At 31.2% G+C, this 16,425-nt stretch overlaps 2 protein-coding genes across 8 annotated transcripts in view; both read right to left on the reverse strand.

Moving 5' to 3' along the window:
- Window positions 1-1,448: 1,448 nt before the first annotated feature.
- On the reverse strand, window positions 1,449-9,895 carry LOC105839680 (USP6 N-terminal-like protein). 5 transcript variants are annotated; one of them, XM_036295331.1, is made up of 8 exons: window positions 9,612-9,895; window positions 8,838-9,076; window positions 7,237-7,560; window positions 6,961-7,148; window positions 6,465-6,625; window positions 5,212-5,532; window positions 4,310-4,445; window positions 2,498-2,943 (listed from the first exon to the last, which is right to left on the reverse strand). In XM_036295331.1, exons 2-8 carry the CDS (start codon window positions 8,987-8,989, stop codon window positions 2,498-2,500), a joined length of 1,728 nt encoding a protein of 575 aa, XP_036151224.1. In that variant the 5' UTR covers window positions 8,990-9,076; window positions 9,612-9,895. The 5 variants fall into 5 exon arrangements, with proteins under 5 accessions (XP_028048448.1, XP_036151224.1, XP_036151223.1 ...); XM_036295330.1 differs by having other exon boundaries at window positions 9,474-9,895; XM_036295329.1 differs by having other exon boundaries at window positions 9,403-9,895.
- Window positions 9,896-12,109: 2,214 nt separating this feature from the next.
- LOC105831783 (rab11 family-interacting protein 4A) overlaps window positions 12,110-16,425 on the reverse strand; it is a 47,595-nt gene continuing 43,279 nt past the window's right edge. For 2 of the 3 annotated variants that reach the window (XM_036295344.1, XM_036295342.1), the window contains 3 exons: window positions 16,258-16,403; window positions 13,555-13,599; window positions 12,110-13,481 (listed from right to left, as the gene is read on the reverse strand). In XM_036295344.1, the coding sequence (XP_036151237.1) occupies window positions 13,359-13,481; window positions 13,555-13,599; window positions 16,258-16,403 (314 nt within the window). In that variant the 3' untranslated portion in view covers window positions 12,110-13,358. The remainder of the gene's footprint in view (window positions 13,482-13,554; window positions 13,600-16,257; window positions 16,404-16,425) is intronic. The other variant, XM_036295343.1, reaches the window with a different exon arrangement.

Here is a 16,425-nt window from a genome sequence, read left to right on the forward strand (position 1 = left end):
AGATGCATTAGCAATTGTACAACTTAAATCCTTTTTGTATTGTATCGTCTAATTTATAATCATTTACATTGCTTGCATTTACATGAAAGAACTCGTATAATGCAAATAATATGTAAATAATTCATATAGATGCGTAATCTTAAAATGTATAGCACAACTCTGATTTATAGTATATTTTGCCTATTTATTGAAAAAATGTAGTTAATTCTTAAAGAAATCATCTGGTTTTTTTCAGATTATATCACTTTTGTAGTTACCTACTGACTGATCCATGTGTACGTTACATTAATAATTATATTAATATAAATATATATATATTGTGTGTGTGTGTGTGTGTGTGTTTTATGAACATATTTAAGAAATATACAAGATTACTTAATCAATAGAAGACCTTATTTAATATTTTACAATATAAAAATAGTTTCATGAAAATTATTTTCTAGCAACCACTGTATCATGAAAAAACTTATTTAATTACATCCTATTTACGTAGTATATTCAACGATAGGTTGTGTACTCAATGAGCTCAATGAAAAAAATATGTAATAAATGTCCGGGTTCTTTATATCAAATACGATCTTGATGAAATATGATATCTATTTTTAATGTGAAATATTTTAATGTGTATATTTCAATCTAATTTTAATGTGAAATTATCTATGTCAAAATGAATCTTTTAACGAATCACTCACCTTTTCTATAAGATTGCTATAAAACCCTCCACATTTATATTACTAAAAAAAATTTTGTTTCGTAAAATTTATATTCCTGTTATAATCCCTACTATTTTAACACTTTTCGTAAAATTACGCATCTACATTATTTACATATTATTTGCATTATACGAATTCTTTCATGTAAATGCAAGCAATATAAATGATTATAAATTAGGCGATAGCAACAAAAACATGGACATTAGTCTAAAATAAAATTAAGTTATAAATATCTATTTTGTTTTTTTGCTCTTTTTGTTTCATATGTAATTATATATAGAAATATATCAAATTAATATTAGCCTAATAATTTTGAATATGACTATATAAACACACACACACACACACATATACTGTTTGCCTTGTTATTTTGTTTTAATCATGTAGAGATGAAAAGAGTATACTTTGTTTTGTCGCAGCCCCATTATTCATTGACATCAGGATTCAAGAACGCATTGCTTCATTTATTCTTGTCATGTTTATGGAAAAATACTATATAATATGCAACGTATTCATGAAACGTAAATTAGGCCAAAATGCAACAATATTTCGTTCTTAATAATTAAACCGTTATAAATTTTGTTCTGCTCAACATCTTTTAAAATTGAAACACTCAAATCTCTTTGAACTCTCGTAAATTGTGGAATGTAATTAATTATCGATCTTTTTTGTAGATCCTTTCTAAAATTGAAATACAATTAATTTCTTACAACTTTTTTTACAACTTTTTTTAAATTGAAATGTAATTCTATAAGAATAAAGGATATCAAAGATCATAATCAATAGGTATTTAAGATTACGTTCTAGAAACGGTACAACGCGATAATTTTTCTTTCACTTCTAAATCTTAATTCATCAATTGACGCTTTCTATAAAGAGATCTCTTGAGATTTTTAACACAATAGTTTTCGTATTTGTTATTGTTCTTTCCTTTGTCATGTACGCACAGATTTGTCGCAGAGTATACATGTAGAGGGTATGCCAGAAGTCGCGCATTATTCTTGAAAATACCTTAGAATAAAATTTATGCAGATCTTTTATCTTTAATATCAAATCTTTAATATCAAATGTACTTGACACAAGGGACTCGAATTAGCTGTTTTATTTTCTAAGAGAGACAAAAAAAAATATGTGCAATACACACTAAGAATCAGATCTGTTTGTACCTATGCAGATTAACTTTAATCGTAGTATTTAACTTAGTTTCTATCCATTTTTTTACTTTTAGAACTACAAAAAGATAGAGAGTAACCTTAAATTGAGTTTCAAGTTAATTTACGCAAACAGGCCTTATAATATACATTTTCACCAATGTATATTAATTAATTTCGATTTAACTCATTTTTTAATCTTTTTCTAATTTAATATGAAAGGCTTCCCGATGAATGCTGCGTATTGAAACAGCCAAACAGGGCATCCATTCGGAAGCCTTTTATGTTGATAGAATCAATGACCACGAAAGGTTCAAAACTTTTTCTAATTCTTATTCGGAAAAGATAAAAAGTAAATTATCAAGATTGAAATTAATCTACATTGATATAAACATTAGAATATTAAACATGCTAGTTATATTTAGCAACATTGATGCTCTCAATGTTCGATCAATCACTCAAAAAGAAAAGAAGTTTCTCGAATGGATGCCTTTAACGTCATGATATTGCTCTCCTATTGGCCAGGAACTGGCGCGACTTCTAGGACGCCCAGGCGTATCAAACGCACATCACGGCCATTTACGACTTCACATTCGCGTAAACAATTCGATTTGACTTTGATTGACTCACTCTTTACTTCAAGTCCAATTCTACTTCCGGACTCTCCAGCGTGAATGGCTTCAGATTTTCGACAATGGGCGTCTGGTCTGGATCAACGCGGATGCGGATCTTGTTGGTGTCCAATGAACGGGGCAGTGTGCGCGGCAGGTCGTCCTTGTAGGAGGCCACCGCCGACGACGTGTACGTGGGCGACGTGTACGGCACGTAGATCCGCACTACATCCGGGCTAGGCTGATGCGGTGTCGCTCGCGGTGTTGGCAAGCCACCACTGCCCGAGCTCGCGTTCGAGATATTGCTTTGAGTGTCCAGGCTGTTGTCCAGGGCCTGAGAACGGGTCGCCGAGCTGAACACTGACAAATCGGCTGTCGATGTCACCGACGTCTCAGCTAGCGATCGGCGAGAGCCGTTGGGAGACGCGCCCTCGCCATCGAGGCTCGGATCGAAGGAAAATTTACTTCCTACGAACACAGAAGCTTCGTCAAAGATGTAAGATCGAATTTGTACGAGAGCGTATAGAAATTCATGTTAATAACAAGATTTTTATTCATTATACAATGAATTAATACATGAATAAATATATAAAGAAAATGTTCTCTTAAAATTTGTCGTTAAAATGATATGCAGGACAATATATGGACTTGACAAAATTTTGCAATTTTAAAATATAACAATAAAATTTATTATAATTCAGTAAAATTTTTACTATAAATTTTAGTCAACTTTAGTAAAACTTAGGAAAAGCTTAAAATTTCTTTTAGAATTTATTCTTAAAATCATGAGTTGTGGGACAAATATATACTTAAAAAATTTTATCGTAATTTAATAAAATTTATTATAAAATTTACTATAATTTTAGAGATTCAACTTTAGTAAAATATAGTAAAATTTAGAAAATAATTTTGAAAATTCTAAAAGAAAATTCTGTATATCAATTTATTGAATAATGCGATATTTTTAGACTTTAAAACAAGGCAGCATTAACTGAATATTGTGCAAAGTATTGGTTAAAGATAAAAATGATAAAGGATTGCATTTTATGATGATTCTACGATAATTTGACAATTATATGCAATAAATTCATTTGTTCATGTATATATACATAAGAGAAAAAGTCAACAGAAAATCAACTTAATAATGAAATGAATAACATTGTGTTAGTGCAGGATCTTTTCATATGGATAGAGTATATTGTGTGTTAAATCATATAAGGCTTGAGTTTTGTTAATTTTGACACATTTATTAAGTATAAACACATATACGAAATGATAAAAAAAAAGTTTATAAGAGGATTAATAAATCTTCTGAGTGATACATCTCTGAAATACATTCGCGTGAAATATTATAACTTTTCAATTTAACTAATATATATTAATATCTTTTTTCAATACTAATTATCATAATGATTTGAAACAAATTAACATACCGTCTATAACACTTAATATTATAAAAAAAGTATTCTATTAATACTTCCGATACTATTCTTATAAAGAACTGTTGTATATATAAGTTATTTTACATGATTATGTACCACCTTGTACCAAATAATATAATTTTCATACTTCAATGTCGTGGTAAAGGCTTCACCTTAAAAAAAAAAAGATTTCTGCTAACTATATTCGACGTAATCGTAAGATTGAGCAAAATTGTTCGTGCTACGATGCACGTGAAGCACCAACGTTCCGTTCTACAATCTAGTATTATGGGTGATTGTTATTCGGATGTTCGAATTGTTCGTGTCGTCTTCGTCCTCGGATTCGCCGCCAATGCGCGAGGTACTGTCTGTGCTGCTATCGTGTAGTGTGTCGCGGCTATCTTTAAACTCACCGCCAAGACCACTAGTTGGCTCGACAGGTGTCGTGCTCTCTCTGCCATCGTCAATCAGTGCCATATCCCTGCGCTGTGCCACGGATTCTCGCATTACATGCTGTGCTTCGCTAAATTCCTCACTTCGTCTTCCAACCTGATAAACAATGAGCATACTGTCATAAATTACAATTCATTTTAGTATTTGTTTTAGTTATGATTCATTTTGTTAGTTTATTTTATATATTATGTCTTACATTATTATTTCGATATATTATATTTCTTAAAAATGCATCTGTATTTTAAAAAAATGTTATTTGCATTTTTTACTCTTATTTATTAAATTTTGTAAAACAATTCTATGAGAAAATTCTCAATTTTTCCAGGAATTTTATTCAAAATGTCAAGTGAGATTAAAAAATATTTTAATGCAACTTTAAAATAAACATTTTATAGTACTTTTTAATCAAACAATAACAAAAAGAAGCAATACTACAAGTAATGCATCTAGCTCACAGAAACTGCAATTAAACACGTTAATTAGACAATTAACGCTAATTAAAACAAAGTATCGCCATCTATTCTCACTGATTTTTTAAAATAAAAATTACTATTTAAGAGATTGCACGCTTACATACATATTTATTGCTAATCGAGTGTCGACATTTTGTATTATAAAAATTTAGATAAAAAATAATACAAAAAGTAATTATCAGAATGAAATAGAATATCAAATTTAAAAATAAAATTTTAAAAAACTGTGTGAAAATTTCACTTGTCTCACTATGTAAACACTGTAAGTAAATGCATATATGTTAATAAAAAAGTTTGCATACATTTTTTTATATCGTTTGTTATTGCCAAAAATACATCTCGGACACTTATCTACCAATAAAGAGCGATAGGTAGCATTCTAACAATACCTTGCTAGTAAAGGTAGGTTCCTGGAAAGTGCCAAATGGATAACGGGGTAATTCGTGCGGTAACGGGCTACCCGGGTAGTCTAATTTGGCACGCTTCAACTCCTCCATACTGCGCTCCATCGAATGTATCACGGTGTCGTCATCAAAGGTGAAATCTTTTTCCAACTTGATCTGCAAATAATTGCAGAACTCATCGAGGCTCTCCAGGGGCATGAGATAGCGCTTGTGCAGTTTCATCACAGTATACGCCATCGCCGGCAATATGCGGTCACCATCCAGCAAAAATATGTCCCAAATGCGAAGACCGAGGCTAACGGGAGTCTACAAAGTACAGATCCATATTGCCAAATTTAACTCTCAGTTGTTACAACGGGTATGCATACCCAAATAATTTTTCAAAAAAGTAGATTTTCAAAAATTTTTATATTTTTATAAATATCTCTGAAAACTATACATTTACAATATTCTAAGAATCTAAAGTATTCATTTTTTTTACATTTTGCACTTACAAGAAAATTGTTTAAAATTGATGCATTTGACTTAGAGAAATAATCAAATAAAAAGTACTCGAGTATGTCTTATCCAGGGCTGTATTCAGAGTCATCCGAGTACTCTTGGGTATCATTCTATCCTTGTCTTACATTCAACGAACAACAATGATAGAATGATACCCGAGAGCACTCAAGTGATGTTTCCAAACGCGCGCGCGTGTGTGTGTGTGTGTGTACAACATAAAATTCTGAAGTTAAAAACTGAGTTAATATTATTTTCATGTATATTATATGTTTGCTCTTTATCGATCTGAGATCTAAATATATTATACATTAATAATAAAGATTATTATTATACATAAAAATTTTTCCTTAAAAATTATCCTTAAAATTATACTAAATTCGTGAATTTTATTATAATTTTATTATAATAAATTTTATTAAATTTTACTAAAACTATAGTAAAATTATTATATAATAATTATAACACAAATATTTTTACGAGAGTTACACGTGGAGTACACGTAAGAGTTTCTCAATAGGCTCTCTAATAAAATTGTCTTGGCACATAAAATATTCAGTAAGGGTATTTGAGTCAACTTGAGGTGGCTCTAATGTTAGAAATAATTATTATCTAAAGTAGTATATTACAACAAAAATTTAAATACTGAAAAATGCATAAAAAACTACCAAAATAAGAATTTAAAGAAAAAGAATAATAATGTAAGAAGTACATATCTAGAAAAAAAGAAGAAAACATACTCTCTCCTGAAAGACAACGAAGAACCACTTCAATGCATAGAGTATGGAATCGCAGCCGCACTTGTCCATCTTCCGTTTCAGTTTTGGCAAAAATTTGTTCATTATCTTGTCATGATGCTCTATGAAGCGGTTTAACTTTGGAAATCCGTCAACATAAAAGCCTGCAAAACGTATTAAACATAGAAAGACTTCACAATATATTGATAAATGCCAATGCACAATATATTGATAAATGCCATCCAGAGATTCGTAAATAATTGACCTTTAACATTTAAAGAATTGTGCTTTAACATTTAAAGCATTTTCCTCATTTACATGATAAATTTATGGAGAATCCATGTCAATGAGAAAAAATAGATACAAAAAAATTTTTTATGACTATATATTACTATATATTTTTTACGACTATATATTACTATATATTTTTAATAAAAACAATAATGCTTTCTTTAAATCTCGTTAGGAAATTATTTTAATAAGATAAAAGAAGTCCAACCATGCATGCTGTATTTTTGATCAGCAAGTAACACAGAAAGGCCCCAGAAAGCGTCTTCCTCATCCATGTAGAGCAACAGCAGACCAGCTAGTACGGACATTCCTTGGCAATATCCTACTTCCATATTATACATACTGTAGGCGGCCAGTACATAGAACATAGACTTTTGTTTTATGCTATATCTCTCTCTGAAAAGATAGGTCATCATATTTCCCAACTCTTTCCAGATACAAAACTTGTGACAAAGTGCACATATGATTTTTTATAATACCGCACCTATAGTTAACATGATCTCTGTATTGTCTGGCGACATCGGCGTCGATCTGCCGTATCTCCGTGGACCATTGGCGAGCTAGTTGCAACATTTCCTCGTATTTGCCCGCCTGCTCCTTCTTCAGGTTCTTTATTCCCAGAAGCAGGGCCCATACTTGACCGCGAAATCTGTTAGGAATTCCCTTATATATCCTACGACGTAGTTTCTCCTTAGTCGAGGCACTGTCCCACTGTTTCGTCATCTTCTCCCATTTCTTCAGCCTCTCCATCTCCACGTGGTGCAATTTGACCTCATATGCATCCGGCTTCTGTGGTAATCTCTTATCGCTGCGAAAAAAGACATAGTTATCTCAAACAATTAAAAGTGAGATTATTAGACACATTCTGTAACTTTTAATAATAGTTTGGATTATAGTGTCATTGCATATACATTGCATACATCAAAAAGCACAATAATGATACCAAACTGTTATTAAAAGTTAGAGTAAGAATAGGTCGTATATATAATTGAATTGGTCACTTGAAAACATTTTAAATATCACTGAAAATTTTTAGATATCTCAGAAATAATCAACTGAAAAGTTAAGCATATTTCATAAAAGTTGAAAAAAATGTCTGTAATGTTTTTGAAACAATTTTGAAATAACAAAATGTCTTGTTTAAATTTTAAATCTTGTAGAAAAAATGTTACTAAAAGATTAATAAAATCTATAATTTTTTGGAAATATTAACAAAAGATTACTGAAATGGGCAAAATCTTCTTAAAATATTGCTGATCATGTAATTCTCTGAATATAATTTTAATATTATTTCTAAGTATTGTAACTTTATTTGTTAATAAATGAAAGTACTTCAGAAATAATATTTAAATTATATTAAAAAAATCACAAATAAACTTGATCAAACTTTAAAATATTACAATAAAAATTATATATATATAATTTAACTAGTGTTTTAATGTACGTTGTTTTAATATTTGCAATCTGATTATTATAAGTGAGAAAAAAGTAAAAAACATAATAAATATTTTTTTAATATCTAATTTACTAATATGATTAATTGTCTAATACAATTATTAAAAAAAACAATCATCAATTTCTTTAATATTATAATAAACCATACCCAAGTAAAATAATAAGTCATATTAAAATGACATAAAACTGAATCATGAATAATCAATCAAAAAATTATTATTATTTTAATATCAAAATTACCTTTTCTTTCTACTTGGGAATTTTTTTTCAACTTTTTATAATATGTTATAAATTTTAGAAACACTTTTGTTGTAACATTTTATATGACATTTTATAGAATCCTTTCAGAACTGTTATATATGAAATGTAAAAGATTGAAACTTTTATGAAAATTTTTCACAACAGTTGGTGCTATACTAGATAAGTCAATTTTTATTAAAACAGATATTTGAAAGAAATTCTGGAACTATTCCCTCTGATTTTGAATTCTACGACATAATAATAGCAATTAACAGATAAATATGTATAATATATGATATGTAAAAAGTATCTCTATTTTAGCAAAAATTTATTTATATTGTTTTTTTTAAATAATCAATTGTAAAATTTAAAGTGTATGTGCACGCATACTGTATAAATCCATATCTATCCGTAGCATGATAGACCTCATAGCCAGGATCCTCCCAAGGATCAATCTCAGCACCTTCCCGTCCACGGTCATAGCAGCTGAAAATCCTATCGCGCTCTGCAGCAGACCGTTTCAACAATTCTTCCTCATTCATCCCACGAGACAGTGCGCAGCCAGACTCTTACAAGCATGCCGTCTTGTTAATGAATTTCTCTGCCAACGTCCAGCTAAACAGCTTCATCTGCAAATAGTAAAAAAAATGGATAAGTGTAACATGAAAATTTACTATTAGTAATGTTGTGTTGAGTTATATATAAACAATTATATAAATACGAAAAAAAATTAATATGTCATTCTTTGTCCACATCAAATTTTTTAAAAAAATTCTATGAGGCTCAAATTTGGGGAAAATTCTTTTGGCAACTCTGACCACCGGTGATCTGACCATTCCGGATTCTAGATCGTGCTAACAGCATATATCCAGAATCGATACCGTGTTTACGTCCGGATTTCTAATAGATCTCTATATTTAAAAAAGGGACAAGAACGTGTGCGTACGGAATTTACATGTATCTTCACGATGTCCGCGCCACCCGGAGCGTAACAGATTTCGCTATCAAATCGTCACATTGGCGTACTTAAACGACTGACGACTATCACGGTTAAACTTCTCGGCGCACGACTGGATGACCAAGTGGACGTGAAATAGATCGGTCCTCGCTGACCAAGCGCAGACGGTGTATGGAACACAACATTTGAACTCTTCGGCCACTCACTTCTATTACTCTTCCTCAAAGAAGACGAAGACACCAGAAGACACTAGATTCAATAGCGGTAGCCTACTATTAGCTGCTAGCGGTGTGTAGAGAATCTACCCTCTTTCCTCTCTTTTCTACTAGAGACCCTGAAAGGGGAGACTGGCATAAGTGAGCCAACTTTTGATTGGCTTGATACGGAATGGCGGAGCCAATCAATGATAAGTGGAAACGCGGAAAATTTGAATAGAAATTTAAAAAATAAAAGCAAATTACAGTTTAACATCACAGTTTTATTTAATCACAATATTGAATAAATATTATAAATATAAATAAACTGGTCATAAGTAAATATAAACATAAAAAATAATAAAATATAAAATAATAAACATACATATATAATATATATAAAAACATAAAAAATAATAAAATATAAAAGAATAAATAACATTATATATATATATGCAAACAGAATTAGTTTTGTACTTAAATATATACGTACTTATGGCAAAGTATACATAACAGTATATAATAGCAAGACTATGGTCGGTATTCATAGTCGAATCTTATTTTAAGATCGTCTCAAGTAATGTCTTAAGATGCTAATACGGCTCTGTGATTGGTTGATGGCATCTTAAGACTGTACTTAAGATGATCTTAAATATAAGAATCGACTATGAATACCGGCCTATAACTAATAGGCACTTATTAATAAAATAAAATATTATGTTATCGTTGAATACATAGTCATAGTTTTGCTCATAAAAACAGGTTTTTTAATCGTTCTAAACAACTCGTTTTAATTTTAAATTTAATAAAACGAATTTTAGTCTCCAACCATACTTTTTTTATCAGTGGATTTATTGAAAAGTGTTTCATGACATATCCTTCCTCACTTTTGTTGTTACAACCCAAAATACAACAGCCTGTCACTTTCTATAAGATATTAGATTATTTATTATACATATATTAGATTATTTATTATGTAACTATTTATAAAACTGACTTTATTTTTATACGTACCTTTATTTTATAGCTAGCAGATAATTCTTTTTTCTTTATTATATTTATTTTTTGAAGGGTATTTAAGCCGGAATTCATAGTCGAATCTTATTCAAGTTCCAGCTTAAGCACGATCTTGAGACGTCAATGCTGTTATTTCATTGGTTAAGTAAGTCTCAAGTCGGCTCGAAGCTAGACTTAAGACAATGCTTGAGCTTAAAATCGGTCTATGAATCCCGTCCTTAGTGTGCCCTCAGCTTACTCAGAGTATTCTGACATTTTTTACTATTTGGACACTTTACTTTTTAGGTTAGTTACGTCTGCCATTTTCTATCCAACTAGAACTTATGCCAGTCTCCCCTTTCAGGGTCTCTATTTTCTACGCGATCGCAGTGCACTCTCGCGTCATTATCACTTTAAGCTGCGTTCCAAAACATTACTCGATTGTTTTCTCGGGTATCAATCTATCCTTGTTATACTTTCAACGAATAAAGGTGCCTTTCACTCTGAGGGTGAGGTCCCATGGAGCGGATTACGCGGAACGGAACAAGTGGATCACCAATCATGAGATCGTTCTGATAGAACCCTTTTAATAATTCCGTCAAAATTCATAACTCTACATACAAACTTTAAACGATTCCGTATAATAACTTTGTTCAATTAAATATATTTCGGCTAAGTGTTGGGTGAAAAAATAATTAATTAATTATAAATAAACGAATGACTCACAAACTTTTTTAATTACACTTCAAACCTTTTCATACGAAATACAAACAATTACATATAGCAATTATTTAAAAAATTGCGTTCACTTCCGGTCAAGTGTACGCAAATACCCAATGACTGTCGAGCTTTAACTAGAAATTAAGCGCTTATTGGATGTCGCAAGTCGTAACTGGCTGCTTGCGATTAATGTAAACGGACTTTAATCCACATTTGGCGCTGATGCTAGTCAAATATCGGTTGCACGAAAAAGGCCGCGGTGGCCGCTCTTAGATTCCTCTCTGCTTAAAGTGAAAATAAATTTATTTTAATGTTATTTGCAGCAATAGTAAAGAATTTTCACAAAGATAAGCTTCAGCATAAACAAGCATCTCAATTTTTAATCACGGATATCAGCGTTTTTTTTATTCGATGAAGATTTGAATTCTAAAAAAATAAGAGATATCTCTCTCTCTCAATCCTCAAGTTGAATTAAGTTATCAATAGAATGCGCCTAATAATAATAGAATGCCCTAATAAAAGATTTTTTTTCTCGAACCGAAAGCTCGAGTTATGCGGGAACTACAATTAATGGCAGCAGGAGTAATAGAGTAAGGAGTAAGAGTAACAATTGACCAATTAAATAAACCGGGAGTAAACGAAATGGGCAAATCTCATTTCATATTTCTTATTTCTCCTACTCCATTACTCCTGCTGCCATTGTAGACCCCGCATTACGGTTGAGACACATACCGTCTAGTTTTTATGAATTGGAATTAACCTTTGGAAAGCAAAAAAGGAGACAAAACAACAAGTATCAAAATATAATCGTTTAATTTCAATTTTACTAGCATTCGATATAAAGATCTAGAGTACAAGGTTGTCGTCCATAGGTTCGTATGCCTAAGCAAAACAACAAGTCATGATAACATGACGATCATTCCGATCGAAATGATATTAAAATAAATTGTGATTGATCAAAGAGTGTCTTTTGATGGTCATTTTGAGATAATTATTACATTTTTACATTATTTTGATGTCACGGTGACTTTTTATTTTGCTCAAGCAGCGTGTCACCGAGACACGATTTTTCACAATTAAAAAGTACTCTAACGCATCACAGTTTTTCGCGACACATCGTGCAGTCACGTCATCTCCGTTGTCGCATATACACACGTGCACGTAATACATATATACATATACACACGTACACATGCGCGTAACATACAAATTCATTCGGATCATACATCAATCGTACGCGTACTAACGTAATACAAGTATTTTATTGATCTCGCGCGTATCAGAGTGTATAGTTCAGCCAACATGCAAAGGACGCATTGGAGAGGCACAATCGGGATTCACTCGCCTCCCTGACAGTGATGATGTTGGTGTGACGAAATAGATGGCAGTGGAAAAAAAACGGCTCTAAAATCCGTGGTTGATGTGACATCTTGAACGAAACGATGCTGAGCCGAGTATTCTTCCTTTCATCATTGTACACATTGCGACTACGGTAGCATCACTTTATAACTTTTTCCCTAAATGTACAGCGACGGCTGCCCAGAGCTCAAACGATCGAGAATATAAATTTTGATTCTCTGGATAACAAGGACATTTGAAGAATTTCTAAGATGTTTGCAATATCTAACAAGCTGAGACCCTCTCTGCGAAGTTGTCCCTTGGACACATTTGTACCAATATAAATTAATTTTAATCTTGATATAACTTTTTATTTTTTCCTCATTGTTTCTAATTTTTAAAGCTAACAAAGAAAGTAAATTAAACTAAATTTAAAGTTAATTTACATTGAAGTAAACACGTCTTAGAGTTTCGTATTGTTTGGAAATTATCGTTCAAAGCAAACTCAGGTTCCCTTAAAACTGACATTCAAGCGCACGTTCTGCGGCAAGATATTTGTGTTCTTTAAAATATTGATATGTAAAATATACGTCGGCCAAGTTCTAGGCAACCCTCCAATCTTCCTCAATTGAAACAAAGAAAGTTAATGTACAATTGCCTGGGAAGTATCAGAACAGGATCTAACGACGGATTATGTAATATGTTTCAGTGCGTTTGTTTCACTTCTAATAATTGTGGATAATTTTCCACAATGTTCAGTAATATCCCATCAATGTACGTTCTTAATTGCGTGTTTACTTCTTGTTGCTCCTTCAGGGCTTGTTTTAACTGTAACATAATATGTAAAAATTAATCGAGCCGTTCTCAAAATAAATTCCAACAAATTAATTTTAATACATACTTCAGCCATCGTGCACAATTCGTTAAGCTCTCCTTGACCATCTATCTGTAAGACGATAAAAAGGAGTCCATTAATATGTTCGCTTACATTTGCTTAAGCAGATTCTCCAATTTAAAAATATGAAGAAAAATAACATGATTTAGACTTTGTTATTTTCAAATTAATAAATAATAAAAATAACAATAAAATAAAATAACAATAAAATAAAATAACAATAAAAACAATAATTTATTTAAAAATATTTTCGTTATACTGAAATAAATATTGATGTAAAAGGAATTAAAAAGTTAGATAATTTGTCAAGGTCAAGGTCATTGGGGCTGGGTCTCTTATTCGGTATTTTTGCCGAAACTCTATTAATTTATGCGTGCTTTATAAAAATTAATGTGGGGATGTAGAGGGTGGGCGAAGCCCTTCTCTTGTACCCCATCCACGCATTTTCTGCACCACATGGGTTTGCGACTTTAAGTAAAACAAATATCACATATCGTATTTATAAAACTTTTTTTGTTAATAACTTTTTAACAAACAATGGCCGCCGATGAAGTTATAAGTAAAAGTTACTCAAAATCATGTCTTTTTAACAACATATGTCAAGATCAAGGTCATCGGCGCGGTGTCCCCTAAACTAAATAATTACCAAAAGTTATTTATAATACTGATTTAAGGGGATTTCTAGTATTATTAATTAAATTATTTATTATTCTGATTTAACGGGTCAGAAAAAGATTTTTTTATGTTTACAAGTATTTAGTATAAAAAATGTGTCTGCAAAAGAATTCGCAAAGTTAACAAAGTTATAACATGATAGAAAGCGATCTCTGATACGCGAGACATAATAGAGTATTGTGTCGGCATTTATATTACAGCTAAGATTTAGAAAATCGTTATTTCTGGAAGACCTTACATTTAGATTAAGATCTTTCTAAAGTACGATTGATTTTGACTTGCTTGTGAAAGAGCATTTGCTTTTTGGATCAGTGTGACTTTGAATGTGGAAGCAAATAGAAGCAATCTAAGGATGCTTTCCATTTAGTGACACAAGTCGACACAAGTATCGTTCTATTTTTGTTACTCATTGAACATAAAAAAAGATCGAACGAAGCTTGTGTCGACCCTATTATTACTAAATGGAAAGCACCCTAAGTAATTCGTTTATTTACACGCTAAAAAATCTTGAAGGCGCGGATTATGTTAATTTTAAAAGTTATGAATGTGATAAAAATAATTATTAGTCAACAAGCAGAGATATGTATTAATTTCCGGAACAGAGCTCGTATTGGAGCGGCGCTCAATTAATTTCGTTAGAGACGAGAAAATAAATTCGAGGAAAGTGAGAGCAGCTCTACAAGATATTTATAAGAGGAAGATCCCTGTGTGATTCTGGACTAACTTGATGAATTGTAAATAAAATTATCTCTACATGATCAGTACAAAAAACTTTAAACGCGCGTTTTCCTTGAAACTTATGTTGGCTCCCATAATATTTCACAAACCAGTTAATAATTGAGTCGGAATTTTACGCACATTTTTAACATATATGTCGCTATAACCCCTACCACGATCAACTTAAAATATTCTTTGTAATTTTTAAAGCCCTTCAAGGGTTTTAAAAAAATGACAAAAATTAAAACTACTCTCAAAATGACATTATTTTTTAATTTTTCAATATTTTTTTAAATTCTGGCACCTGCTATGGCTCACACTAATTAAGAATCTCTTTGGTTTTCTGTTTTAGGTGAGCAGTACAATCAAAATCATGGAAGCCGTGGACCAATATTTTTTCCATGATTTTATTTAAAGTTGTATAGAGCGTTTACTTATAATTATTTTCTAATACAAAACATTTGAAACATACTTCAAATATATGTAAATATGTAGCAAAAAAACTTTGTCTTACAAAACCTTATTTAAAAAAAATTCGCAAATGTAGCATAAAAATTCGACTCTCAACTTTGTTAATATGACATCATATTTTTAAAAATTGTACAATTCGTGAACATTTTGTAATCTTACAAAAAATGATGACACGGTAAAATTTTTTTTTTCAATTCCCAAAAATTTTATAAATTCTAGTCTTTCTTATAAATATAATTTTTCAAAATTTTTATATTTTATTTGCACGTAAATTATTTAACACTCAAATATTTTAGAAAATAATTTTAAGAAAATTACAAACAAGACATAATACTTACAAAAACATTATAAACTATTTATAATTATTTAAATATTCCATAAACATAAAATATATATATATAAAATATTTATATAATATTTCTAAGAAATAAATAGTAATTTTATCACGAAACGATGTTTAGGATTGTCAAAATTTTTTTTTAATTCAACAGTACTTATGTCAGTCCTCTCTAAACTCAACTCGCGAGTTGAATGCGCCTCCATCAGAGAGAGCTTCCTTTCTGCTTCAACCACGCTTCCATCTCTCCGCCAACTCGATAGAACAAAAAAGAATAGATGTTAAATCGCCTAACGTCACTAGAGCGTCAATTTTGTTCATTCTTCGTCTCTATCAAAACGGCGGAAAGCCGAGAGATGGAAGCGCGTTCAGCTCGCGAGTTGAGTTTGGGCAGACTATACACACATTAATTATAAACTCATTCTCAAAATTTATCATATATTCTTATACTATATAAAAATGGAGAACCTTCTTAATGCATTCGGTAGTCGATGTATCTTAAAAAATACCTGGTCTGGATTCATGCCAGCTAACAATTCTGCAGCGAGACTAGGGCCTTTCTCGGCGTTATTGCTACAAGGATTCAGCATTAAAAGTTCACGGCCTGCCTGCAACGCTGCGGCAGCTTGCAGTTCGTCCCGAGATTCTTCCAAACCTGCAAACCGATGAACGTCATT

Source organism: Monomorium pharaonis, chromosome 1 (genome assembly GCF_013373865.1).
Source record: "Monomorium pharaonis isolate MP-MQ-018 chromosome 1, ASM1337386v2, whole genome shotgun sequence".
In the NCBI taxonomy this organism is placed as follows: Eukaryota; Metazoa; Arthropoda; class Insecta; order Hymenoptera; family Formicidae; genus Monomorium; species Monomorium pharaonis.